The following is a 13464-nucleotide window of genomic DNA, read 5'->3' on the forward strand; positions in this document are numbered from 1 at the left end:
CTATTCTCCCTACTTTCACGTGCACAAACTAGGCTTCACATATATAATTGTTACAATAGTTGATTCAAAGAGTAGTCTAATCAGAAAACTTTATATCCCTCGAGGGTTTAAGAATGTTTGAGGATTAAGGCTTCATGTTTCTCAAACGTACAATAGTAGGTTTTGCCATTAAAGAATGTTCTAGATAATTAATAAATGTTTTTTCCTCTTGTAGATATTGAAAGCATAGGTAGAGAGCCAGCAATTGGTTCTTGAAAGTTTTCATGAAGGCTTACTGAATTCATAATTGTGTCCAATTGAGATTTATGTTAATATATCTACTTGAACGGTACACCTCTTCAGATAATATTTTCATTTATGTTACCTATATATTTATTTATTCGGAAAAAAAATATATCAACCCTATCATTAATGTATACTAAACAAATAAAATTGATGATGAAAAAAAGGGTAATCAAAGTTTTATTTAAATATTATAGTTTTACAACATTTGCATATGAAAAATTAACATCATAATAATGTATATAAAATTAAACATCTTAAAATATTCAGGCATGACAGGAGTCGATCATTAGTGAAATTATTATAGTATACAACACACTTTACTATCAAGACAGGTACATTACTAATTAACAAGGAAGACAATGGTTCCCAAATTTTGTCTTTGATACAAAATGGAACTTGTACATATAAAGTTTTGACATAAGACGAACATAATGATTTACCTTCTCATTCTTGGGACCAAAAATTCCTTTCACAGTCTCGAATACCTCTTCAACAGATCTTGCAGCGTTGATCTACAAAAGAAACAAATTTATTGATGTCCCTACAAAAGAAACTAAGAAACTTATGAAACTATGGTAGAAGCACAACTATAAATTACCTTGCGAACTTTTCCTTTTGCATCGTAATAATTAATCACGGGAAGACTAGACTCCAAGAACACCTTGAACCGCTTCCTTATTGTTTCAATATTGTCATCTTCTCGACCCTTTATAATTAAGAAATGGTCCTCAGTGATGACTAGCAATAGGAAATACAAATAATAACTAAAACCAAACAAAAATAAACCTAAACCTGGTTCCTACTAAGAAGTCGCCTCTCCATCTCTTCCTCGGGGCAATCAAAATATAGGACAAAAGCTGGCTCTATTCCTGTCTGCAAATCCATAATGCATTTTGGAAATAAAAGTTAGTAAACCATTATCCATATCGGAATAGTTAAAATTTTATTTATTTAAATTTTAGTATCTCCATTACCACTTTCTCAAATGCTGCACGATTTTCCTCATTGCGGGGAAAACCATCAATCAGAAATTTGTCATTGCCACTTTCCTTCATTGCTTTTTGTAAGAGCTTAATTGTTACCTCAGAGGGAACAATTTTCCCTTCTTTAATCATATTCTGAATCATTGTACTGTCAAACAAATGAAATGAATGAGAAGTTAACGGCCATTTAAGCCCAACAATACAAAAAATGGTAGACTAATAACAGTGTCCATCGCTCAGCAGACAAAGTTCAAAAGGAATAAAGTATACAAAAATACATATAATTAGATATTTCGCAGAAGATGAACATGAGTACATGACCTAACATCAATGTTAGGGGATAATTTACATCTTTATTGACTAAAAAGCAAAAGAAAGGGACAAAATGTACTCATCCACAAATCTGGGAAATTTTCCCGTGATATAATCAAAGATGCCAAAAGCACAATATGATATTGAATCCACATGCATATCTATCAATTTTGAGAAAAGAAAAAGATTATGTCTCCCTTTTCAATTGTATACTTATTTCTATAACTTCATAATAGATGAAGTTCCCATAAACAAGAGAAATGCATAATAAGGGAAATGAAGTCTCACATTAGAATTTTTTTTTTTAAAGATTCTAGGCAAAGAAACAGGGCAATCTTCATACATGTGTGGCAACAAAAAAGTTTTTTCTGTGCATATATAATTTTTAATAAAATAACAAGATGAAAATTACTACCTATTGATGTTTCTAAAAGAGACAAGATAGACGATAACTGCTCAATCCAGAACAAGTTTATAAATTTATGCATTTATGAATTATAAATAACATATCAACATAAATAATAAACTTGTACCCACCCATTCTCAGAACCAGATTTGATTTCTGCTCGCAGAAGATCCCCAGCACTGAGGTGAGTATACTGAAAATTATCAACAATATTTGCACATTGCGTACCCTTTCCACTGCCTGGGCCACCTATACCATTATCAGATCAATAACCAACTTAAAAGTCAGAAAAAAATGCACTGTAAATTCCAATTAACACATTAAACATAAATGATAAATAAATTCACTCTTAAAACGGAAAGGGGTCATAACAAAAAGTTGTGTGCCATAAGCTAAACAACAAAAAATAAGCCCTTATATTTGCGATTGCAAATAGTTTATAAATACCCAGAATCAAAATATTCATTATAGCTTACAAGTATTTGTATGTTATTTCTTAAAATATTCCTGTGAAAGTTCAATAACAAAAAAGTAATGATGTCATCAGTCAAATTTCTTGTCTAAATGGTAGGCAGATTTAAGCTGAGAAACTAGAAAACAATTAATTGAAGATTCAGGATTTGCAGTACAGCTCGTGCATGTAAACTGAAGCAATGAAGAAAAAGAATCTCAAGGGATTAAAAAACCTTTTCAGTAGAAAATTACAACATTTCCAAAAGAGCAAACTGTTACTAATGAGTGGAACACGGGAAGATCTATGGCATGAAATTACAACGTAAGGGTCATCTTCAACAATTTTAAACAAAGTTCATGCACCAGAATTTGATTGAAAGTTCTTTTAGAGGGAATATGGCAACGGAGATGCTTAACTTAAATGAAACCGATAACTGCTTACCTAAGACAAAAACAACTGTAGGATTTTTCTCTGTGAGGCTTCCATTTGCATCCTACAATGAATGATTAAAAACAGTCTAAATATACAATTCATTAAAAATATCTCTGCAATAGAACAAAAGGCTATAAAGCTAAGCTTAGCGCTTATGTTGGTTTTATAGAACAAAAAGAAAACTATGTTTTGCTGGATATAGTACCAAATTTGCGCAATCAAGGAAAAACATTTTCAATATTCAAACCTACACAAATGTTCACTTTAATATGGTTTAAAAGATAACAAGTGAAAATACATAACAAATTCTAGAAGTGAATCCATGGATACCTTGTTTGCAGCTTCAACACTTCCCATTAGTAGCACCTAAATGTGTTTATCTGTAAAAAAATGTCAAGTATTTGTGAGTCAAATAGAAGTGATCTAAGTCAAAAAAATAAAAAATAAAGCACGTATATTACAATATCCATTAGGTATCGTTACTCATTAACATATTCTAGAATAACATCATAATTAATTAGCTAAACTTCCATACAAAATTGAAGTCATTTCCCTAATGCCAAAGCATAAAGGAATAATTTAAGCACTGATTAAAAAGAATAACTAACATCATTTAATTTCGCTAATCTCACTAAAAATGAACTTTTTCCTAACGTGCCATTTATTGTAACTTGTTCAACAATTAAAAGAATAGTCAGAAGTAGAATTATTTTTAGAATAATATACACAAATCAGTTAACATATAATTTAATTTAGCATAGTTTCATAACTTTTTATTATATCTGAATCATACTCGATAATAGAGAACATTAAAAACATATCCGATCCATAAAATTATAGAATACTTCTGCTTGAATTAAAACATTTAAGGGTGAATTGATCTTATAATGCATTTACAAGATACTCTAAATCTTCACATGCTTACACAGTTTCTATATTCACCTAAATTCACGCTCAACAGATCAAGAGGTTGAGCAAGAGCGACATGCAATACTCTCATTCAGTTTTCCGCTAAGCTTATCACTCAAAATCATTCAAAGCTACCAGCATCATAATTTAGATCTACAGAAAACAAGCCAAAATCACATCTCACAAACCAACTAAACAACTAGCCTACCAATTACATCCACGAGAAAATGAACATCAGAAAACTGAAAATAAGATCACGAATCGCCGAGTTTACAATTGAGGTGAATTTTCGTTACGTTTCAACATTCGATAACGGAATCGAACAATGCACAAACAAATCAAGAGACTCGAGAAATTAAACACGTTACAAGAGGCACAGATCGGAGATCGGCACGGCCAGATCTCGGCGAGATTCAAAGAGATCTCGAGAGAGCGAACCGTAACGAAGCGAATAATAGAAAATTCAAACGAGATTCAGAGTTAGGTCGTACCTTACGCTAGAGAGAATGAGAGAAAGAGAAAGAGATGGAGGGATAAATAGAAGAATGAAGAGGGGAATTTCAATGGTTGTGTGCTATTTATAGAGTTGAAAGAAAGAAGAGAAACAAAAGGAAGGTGAATTTTTTTATTCTCTTTTTAGAGAGAAAAAGAGAGAAGTGAAGCTGACGAAGGAGGAAGAAGGTCGTTTTTAATAGTCGGTAGGGGCAAAATAGGAAAGATATGTTTGCGTGATTGTAACGGCTACAATCATGATTTCCCAGCAACTAAGGAGGGTGGTGAGATTCTTCTGTTAACTACCATGTAACTTTCCTTCTCAAAATAAAAAATAAAAAACAATTTCCTTAAAAACACCTTGATTCAGTCATAATGTTAAAAAATTCTAATTGATTTAAAGTAGAAATTTTTTTTTTGACAAATTTTAGGAATATAAAATCACTGATCACAGATTTAAAAATTATTTAAGATCCATTTATATATTGTATATAACTCTAAACACTTATATCAAATTTAGATAACTATGTAATAAAAATTCATAGCTTTTTAATTATTCAGTATATATATTAATATAGAGAAAAAAAGTGTAATATGAGGATAATATATTTCTATAAAATATCTTTAAATTTATTATAATTTGAATAATATAGATATAATTTAAACCATTTTACTTGTTTGTCTTTTTATATTATTTACTTTGTTATTTATATTTAATAGTAAACATATTTTCTTTTCAAGTTAGTAAGTAGATGTTTTATGCGAAAAAATTAGACGAATTATAATTTTAATAAAATGTATATACTATTTACCAAATAACTTTTTGTTATTGTTTTGTTTACTTTTTGTAACCTAAAATATATTCAAAATAATTTAGTATACCATTAAAAGTCAATTTAATAGTAAAAGAAAAATTCAGGCAAAAAAGAGTCTACCTACCATTATTTCTATAGACCTTAAAATATGTACATTACCCTGTAGTGCAGGTCACTACTTATATAATAAATTTGTAAACTTTTGCGCTAATTATTCAAAAAATATAATAACAATTAGTTTTGTTAATTAATAATGTAAAGGTTATCAAGTAATGCATAATAATTAAATTTTAAATTATAGAAAATTATGGTTTGACTTGGTTTAGGTTATGTTTTGAGTATCTGATAAATTTAGAAACTTCAAATTAAATATTTATTAAATTTTTGTGAATAAATCTTTTTAATTTTAAAAATTTTAATTGATTTTTTATCATTAAATTTTTTTTTATTAATGATGTCACAAATATCTTAATAAGGGTTTTTACTTTTATAGTGAGATCAATGATGTGTAAGAATATTTTATTAATAAATCTTATTCAGTATAGAAGGGGTGATAAAGGCTCTTTATTAACCTTTTTCAGTTATATCTTGATACTTTTCTAAACTTGTTCATATTTTTTTGAGTTGGTGAATAAGCTTTTGTAAGAAAGGATGTAACATAAACTTTAAGACTTTCGGTCATTAAAATAAAATATATTTTTAAATATCAATAATAAAATATTAATAAAGGGAGATTATGATAGAATAAAAGTTGGAAGAAAATCTTAAGAATGATTGGTTATAAGATCAATTGTCCGATTAATATTTATGTAGTTTATTTTTTCGTTTTCCAAATTGAAAAATCAATATTTAATTTTTTAAGAAATAAAAGATAGAGAAAATAAAAGGTTGTTTTATCTATGAAACAAGAACATGTTAGAAGAATTTTATCAATTGAAATAGAACAATTGTGTGTTATATATAATAAGAGTTTGTAGCAATTATATTTTCATAATAAGAGTTTGTGACAATTATATTTTATGAATTTTATTTCTGTAATTATTCCATTTCACGATCTTTTACGATAAAAATTAATTAAAAGAAGACGCTTATTTAAAAAATAAAATGAATTATCATCATAGGCTAATAGTAAATTTACACTAGTCTCTTTTTTTTTAAGAAATCATATTTCCCCTGCATTTTAGTTTTTAAGCTTATTTGTTATTTAATAATTATCATTTATAAAAAGAAAAAATGATATTAATATTAATTATTAATAAGTGCGAAGACCTAGAAAATGGTATTTTAGGAGTGATATAGTAAGACTTCATTATTTTAATATTAAATGATTTTAATATAAATAGTTTCGTTATAAACGAGTTTCATCTCTCCACAAATAATTTTTTTAAAGTTTTCTGACTTCTTTCTATGAGTTCTTCTCCTGTGTTCATGTGATGGGAGATCACAGACCGTTTGAGTGATCACAGCAGCGAGATCTTCAAGTCTATCTGATTAGTTTCTCTAAAAGAGAAAGTTAGTAGTTTCTACTCCTTTTCTTTGGTCTGTCTCATTTCCTTTGCATGTAATAATATTGTTTTTGCATGTGTCATCTGAGTCTTCTATAAGATACTTTGTTGATCAGTGGTTTTAACGATATACCATGATCATGTTTTTATGAGTTAGGTGCAAATAAAGTTCCTTGAGTTGGTGGAGTTGTCTTAGCTCTTGTAGAGTAGTTGAGTCCTATGTAAGATAAGTAATGCTAACCACTAAGTTTTTTTGTTGTTAATGTTTTGTTAACTTGTGTTGCATGCTTGATTTGATTTTCTAAATTGGTTTATGAAGTTCTTGATGTGAATTTTGTTGAATGTGTGTTTGTTTTTTTCTAGAATTTGTGGTATAACATGTTAAATTCTATAGTAATTTTCCTGTTGAATGATTTTAAGGTTGGTGGTATGAGTTTGTGCAAACCAGGACTTGGTTAATTATTGTTCTTGCTTGGTTTTGGTCTAAAAGTGATGGTTTGACAAGTGAATTTTTGTAGGGAGTGTTATTTGAGTAAATTGAATGTTGGTAGTATTTGTTAGTGGTATTTAGGACTTAGGTAGCTTTTTAGTTCACTAAAATGTGGTATGTGACATGTGAAATAAACATGTATGAGTTTGAGCTGTTAGTTTGGTCTGTTGGACCTTGTTCCTAAACAATTGAGAAATTTGGTATTCAATTTGAGTTATAAAAATGTTTTTGAATAAATTAGAGTGTCAATGATACCATTTTGCTCATTTTGGATAGGTATTGGGGGTAATCAAAATCAAAAAATCATGTTGTTGTTAAAAAATGACAGGAATAATCAATTAACAAACCTAATAATCGATTACTTCAATAAGTATTGCATCTTTGCTAATAAAACTCTCTAAAATAATCAATTATCAAACCTGATAACCGATTATTGCAGTAGGTATGGTTGTCTTTGCTTAAAATTCTTTAGAATAATCATTTATCTAGTGAAATAATCGATTATCTAAAAAGAAAAGGGATATTTATGGTTTATGAACATGTTTATGGTTGATGAATATGATGGTATCATGATGTTTCATGAAATACAAATTTGAATATTAATATGTTTGGTAGTTGTTAACACATGATATGGTGGTTATGATGATATGTATAATTTTAATACTTATGAATGTCTTGTGATTTGTAGTGAAATGGAAAGTGTGGATTAAGTATGTGGTGAAAGAAATTTCATGGGAAAGATCTTTGTGTTATATTGTTGTGTATTAAAGTAGAGACTCTAGGATTGGGGGATGATCCTAATACTCCAATAACCATCAAGGCTTAAGTAGAGAAGGATGAGTTATGTCGTAAGGAGTATCAAAGGTTCTAGTCTATGATCACTGGTTTAGGTCATAGGTGTTAACGAATTAACCTTAGTGTGTGGTAGCTTGGGTGGACAAGTTGTTTCACCACACACGGGACAAGTCCTCCATGAGTTCGACATCAATACATGTATCTGGATGGTCGAAGGTTAATATGATTATTTTTGTATTGCTTAATTTATATTATGAATGTGAAATTATTGTTTTAAAATGTATGATTATTCTTTTGGAACTTTAGCTTATCCTTTTGTCTTTGTCTGTTCGTATATGTGTTTGTTTTTTCTTTCTGTAATAATCACCTTAATGATATGAGTTTAGAGGGTGTCTTTGATAAACAAAAGTTAGTTGGTGGTAGAGATGAAACTTAGAGTAGGACGTTTCTTCGTTCTCTTTTTGTTTTGTAAAATTTATAGTACTTTTGGTTCAGTCTAGAATAATATATATATATATATATATATATATATATATATATTAATTAATTATGTTATTTATGAATAGTTGTAATAACATTTTATATACTTTTTCTCGAATTAACTATTTTATAATATTAAAAATGTAATATATTATAAAATAATTAAATATTATAAGATTGAGATGTTGCATGCAATTTCAACTATTAATATTGTTTAAACAAAATTAATAATATAAAAATTATTATTTTAAAACTACTTTTTTATATATTATATTGCAACCGAAATATGTTTCAAAACAAGGAATCAGTACATATTTGTTGAAATTTTACACCACGCCTCTATTTTTTTTAAATATACATATCTTTAAAATTACTTGAATTATTAAAACAATATATCATATCATATTAGTGGGAAAAATTATAAATATATATATTATATTGGATATGTTTAACAAGAAATAACTACTTTGAAATATTAAAAATGTACTATCATAGTCACATATTGAGTCGACAGTAAATTAAAATTTAACTGTTTTTTCTTACCCTTCTTAGTTTCCTCCATTTAATTATTTTATAAAAGATGTGCACATGGACATCACCTTTGTTGAAACTTCACATTAGATATTTATCTTTTAAGATACACTTGGATCTTAGATCTTTAATATTTTAAACACATTATTATACCTTGTATTGTTAAAATATTACTCCGTATCATATTAATTGAATATGTATATATATAAACAATAACACTAGTACAATATTTGCTTTTAAACTCGTATAATATACTTCATTTTATATCAAATCGTTGCCTATCAAAATGCGGTGGCAGATTTGAAATTAAGGGAAACTTATAGGCCTCGGTTGCATGCAGGACCGAAGCAGAACAACGCTACGACCTCGGTTGCAGACAGAACCGGTGCAAAAAATCCCACCTACTAGTCAGGCTTTTGGACTGACAGCTTTTTGAAAAGGTGATACTACCTCGGGTGCATGCAGAATCGAGGCATAAAGCCTCTGCCACACCTGCAACTCACTGAACACGCTTCTTCCACATGTTAAGTCAGCCGTACGGCATCGGGTGCTATGTTTAACTGAGACATATAATGCTTTATTGCCTCAAGAAAAGGTAGAACCAAGGTATAGTATGCTTTCCAAACCCCACAATCTTTCTTCTTACCTTTCCCCATTTCATTTGTGTTCTTCTCCTCTCTGCCCCAAAATGAAGCACTTCATGTTCCCAAGAAACCCTTTTAGGGACGAAGAACTCGCTTTTGCGACCACCACTATCGCCTCTCCTAGCTCCGCCAAAACCCGCCCCAAGCACAAACACTCCAAAGAGAATAACCCTCCCTCCGATCCCAATCTCATCTCCCCTTCTTCCTCTGCAGTTTCGTCCACCAATGCCACTCCTTGCCTCACCATGCCGCCCCCTATGCTGCCAGTGCTCGTGCCTGCCTCGTCGCGCCGCCACCTCTGCGCTCGTCACCTCCGTTTCTGTTCTTGCCCGCGCCTCCTCCTTGCGTCGTCGCGCCATTGGTGCCCTGCCGCCTGTGTCCACCAATGCTGCCTCCGCTGATGCTGCCTCCACCGCTGCTTCAATCTTGCTCCCTTCAATCATCCACGGCGGAGGCTCCCTTGCAGGTTTAGCTTGATTTTGCAGGTTGAAAATTGCTGATTTGGATGAATGGAGGTTGAACGGGGTTGCGCAAAGTGAGGTTGGGGGAAACAGTTTGATTTAGGGTTTGTGACGGCGACATTGACAATGAAGATTGGGAGAAAGATGGTGCTCTGCCGCGAAGGAAAGATGTTGCTCTGTGGTGCAAAGGAGATCGAGAGATTGGTGAAGTCGCGGTGGTTCGATGCGAAGGAGAGAGAGATCGGGGGAAATATTGCAGGTTGCGCGAAGGAGAGAGAGAGCTCTCGCGGTGGTTCTGTGGTGGTCCGGTAAAGGTGGTCCGATGAATGGAGTGTTGAAGATTGGTGGAGTCGCGGTGGCGTCCTAGTTCTCTGGTGGTCCGACAATGGTTTCCTTTCTGGTTCCTTCCTTTCTGATCTGCAGTCGCGGCAACGTCCTGGTTCTCTGGCTTGGTTTCTATTTCTTACAGGTTGCCATGGATAGCGGCGTGATTTTGGAGAATGTTGTTGGAGAAGAAGACTTTGTGGGGTGGTCTGTGGTGGTCCGATGTATGAATGGAGTGTTGAAGATTGGTGGGGACCTTTCTCGAGAGTGAAGATACCTTGCTTACTGAGAGAACTCGAAGCTTGAGAAACAACTTTTCACAGACAAAAGCAAAAAAAAAAAAATAACCACTCTATTGCCTCGATCCTTCTAAACCGAAAGTGCAAAGTCCTTCAAAAAAAGAAACCATACTTCTTCGATTCCCTGTGAACCGAGGCAAAATCCTACCTCTTTTTGCCTCGGTTGTGAACCGAGGCCAAAAGCCTACCCCTGTTTACCTCGCCTGTATATGCCTCGGTTCAAAAACTGTTGTTTATAGGCGAAAATAACCGATGTCGTTTTCCTTAACTGCACTAGTGTAATATTAATAATAATAAGATATATGGAAGTCATTGACCCTAGTAATATTATATTGAGTCTCTTTACGTAAAATTTAGATACTTAAATTTTATATTAATTGAATATTATATATAAACAATGTAAAAGGATAGGGCACTTAGGAGATCCTTCTTCGAGAAAAAAATTAAATATGACATATATGTTTTTCCATCCTTAAGCCCGTTTCTCAAGTTCATCGTTCCACCAAAGCTGGATCTAACACTCTTCGTACGTGGCATGCAATGCTTGGTCACGCTTCTTACAAAACTATAAATGTTTGTTGTGATTCTTGCATGCGCTCTTTCAAATATGCATCATGTTTTGTACAGTGGAGTCAATAACTATTTCTCTACATTTAATTATTGGTTTTTCTTTCTATTCTAAATATTGTTGTTTTCAATATTTTTGGTTCAGTCTTCAAGCCAAGCGATTGTGTATCTGTCAAAAACACTCATACACTCAAGTTAGTTACAAAATTCGATATATAATAACAATGTTGTATTAATTTCACAATAAATACAATCACATACTTTTTTATCTTACCTCTGTATTTATAGGTTTTGATGTGGACTTTTCATTAGGATTACCCAATTTCGGTCCAAAAGTTCATAAGTATGGTTTGTCTTGTTAATCATATAGGGTTTATGAAGATTAATTTATATTTGTACTTGTCGATCGGTCACCTCTAAAACGTAGACCTACCAGTTATAATGAATAAGGGCCCCTCCAAGTCTATTTGGGAAGATGCAATTTCGAGGAGGCTGAATTTCATCTCCTCTTCATCTATTGCACTAATATTGATTTGATTATATTTATTGCATCTTTGTTCTTATATCCTGGAAGTACTCTTCCTTGTAAATCTAGGTTTATTCTTGAATCACTAAAACCTAAGGATTTTAGACTTATGGTGATTCCTCTACTCCTAACAAAATAAATCATTGCTTTACTGCTCAAGACCTCTAGATCTTGTGGGAGCCTCTAGTAAGAGTGTAATAGCTTGATTGGACCTTAGTTTCATATTAGTCTGAGTTAATTACCCTACCTCCTAAAAAGAAGAATTAACCACTCATTATGAATGTAATCGATTTCTAGGAATGGCAAAACCTCCTTATGGATCTTACTACAACTAATCTACAATTACAAAGAAGAAAAGTGATTATTCCTCACTGTATCATAGTGCATACAACATAGACAAATCCTTTTGTTTATAGATCATATTGGTCAGTGCTTAGTCCCATATTCTATGCTTAGCCATTGAGGTTTCTTCATGGTTGAGTTTTCTCGTACTTCTAGTGTCGTTGTTTTCCATATTCAAAATATTTCTTTTCTTTAACTTAGTCCTGATTTGTTAAGCTAAACCAATGATCCATTTTATGCTTTCTCATCTTCTTTCTTCTATGACTCAACACCATTTTTATGACTCAATTATCTTTTGTCATTTCTTCTTTTTTTTTTTTTGCTGCAAAATAATAAAATATAGTTAGATTTTCACATAACTTGGTTCATTTATACCTCATTCTACATTTTTAAGCTAAAAATGGTCTATTTCACATCAAACACATATAAATCAAGTTTGTTAAGTATCCATTTTGATGTTAAATTTAAAGTATATTAACATTTATCAGTTACTAAAAAACTAGATTAGTTAACATTAGACAAATAAAAGTTATTAATAACTTGTTTTTGAAGAATAACATATAAATAAACATGATTTTAAGTATTAGACAAAGTATTATCTACTGACTCAATATGAGAAAATGCATAATTTAATTATTGAATTCAAGAATATGTCACTTATATTTAGACCATATGATAAGTTAGGGATAAATAAAACAATATCTACACTTAAAATAAAGTGTATGTATGATTTTGAAGTTTTTAATATTACTTTCAAAGTGTCTTATGTCGTCTTTAGATTCAGTCAAAGTGCTATTTGTAGAAGTTAAGACATGAAGTTAGAGTTAGTTCCATCTAAAAACTCATGTAAAAAAAACATATATTTTGTGCTACATGTTAAATATACTATGTAAAGTTAAAGATAACCTACAAAATTAAAGCAAGATATGTTAATTGCATTATCTTCTAAAAAAACTACTTGGTGAAATGCATTAAATGTTATTTAATGCACTTTGATGGTCCTCTTTATCATCCTGAAATCTTAAACAATGCCTTTTGAAAACAGCTTACTTGTTTTCCAATGACAATTTGTCAAAAGCTCCATACATAATTAATCTGCAAATCCTTCTCAAATATAAACCATTATTGAAATTTTATATTATCATTTTTTGAGTAATTTATTATAAGCCTAATCATGTTTTGTAAACAAAGACCGTCTTGCTGAGTGACTCCATAGTTTGTCCACGGAAACATGTTTAAGAGGTTACAAGGATCTCTTACGATTCTCAATGATCTAAGACACAATGCGTGAAAATTGAAGTATTTATCTAATAATCCAAAATGGAACTTCTACCTCCATGAATAAGACCATGTCAACAAAATTTCGATTTAAACGACAGTTGCAACTTTATGTGGAAAAGAACTTCTAGCAC

General features: G+C 31.1%; 1 protein-coding gene across 1 annotated transcript; it reads right to left on the reverse strand.

Moving 5' to 3' along the window:
• Positions 1-504: 504 nt before the first annotated feature.
• Positions 505-4428, reverse strand: LOC124844412 (UMP-CMP kinase 3-like). The gene is given in 9 exon segments (XM_088094855.1): positions 505-655; positions 657-797; positions 884-991; positions 1078-1158; positions 1260-1416; positions 2118-2235; positions 2882-2933; positions 3203-3252; positions 4278-4428. Coding segments are annotated over 8 exon segments (714 nt in total). The 5' UTR covers positions 3230-3252; positions 4278-4428; the 3' UTR covers positions 505-625.
• Positions 4429-13464: the final 9036 nt, after the last annotated feature.

This window comes from Vigna umbellata, chromosome 7, assembly GCF_029865625.1.
Source record: "Vigna umbellata cultivar VRB3 chromosome 7, Vumbellata_1.0, whole genome shotgun sequence".
NCBI lineage: Eukaryota > Viridiplantae > Streptophyta > Magnoliopsida > Fabales > Fabaceae > Vigna > Vigna umbellata.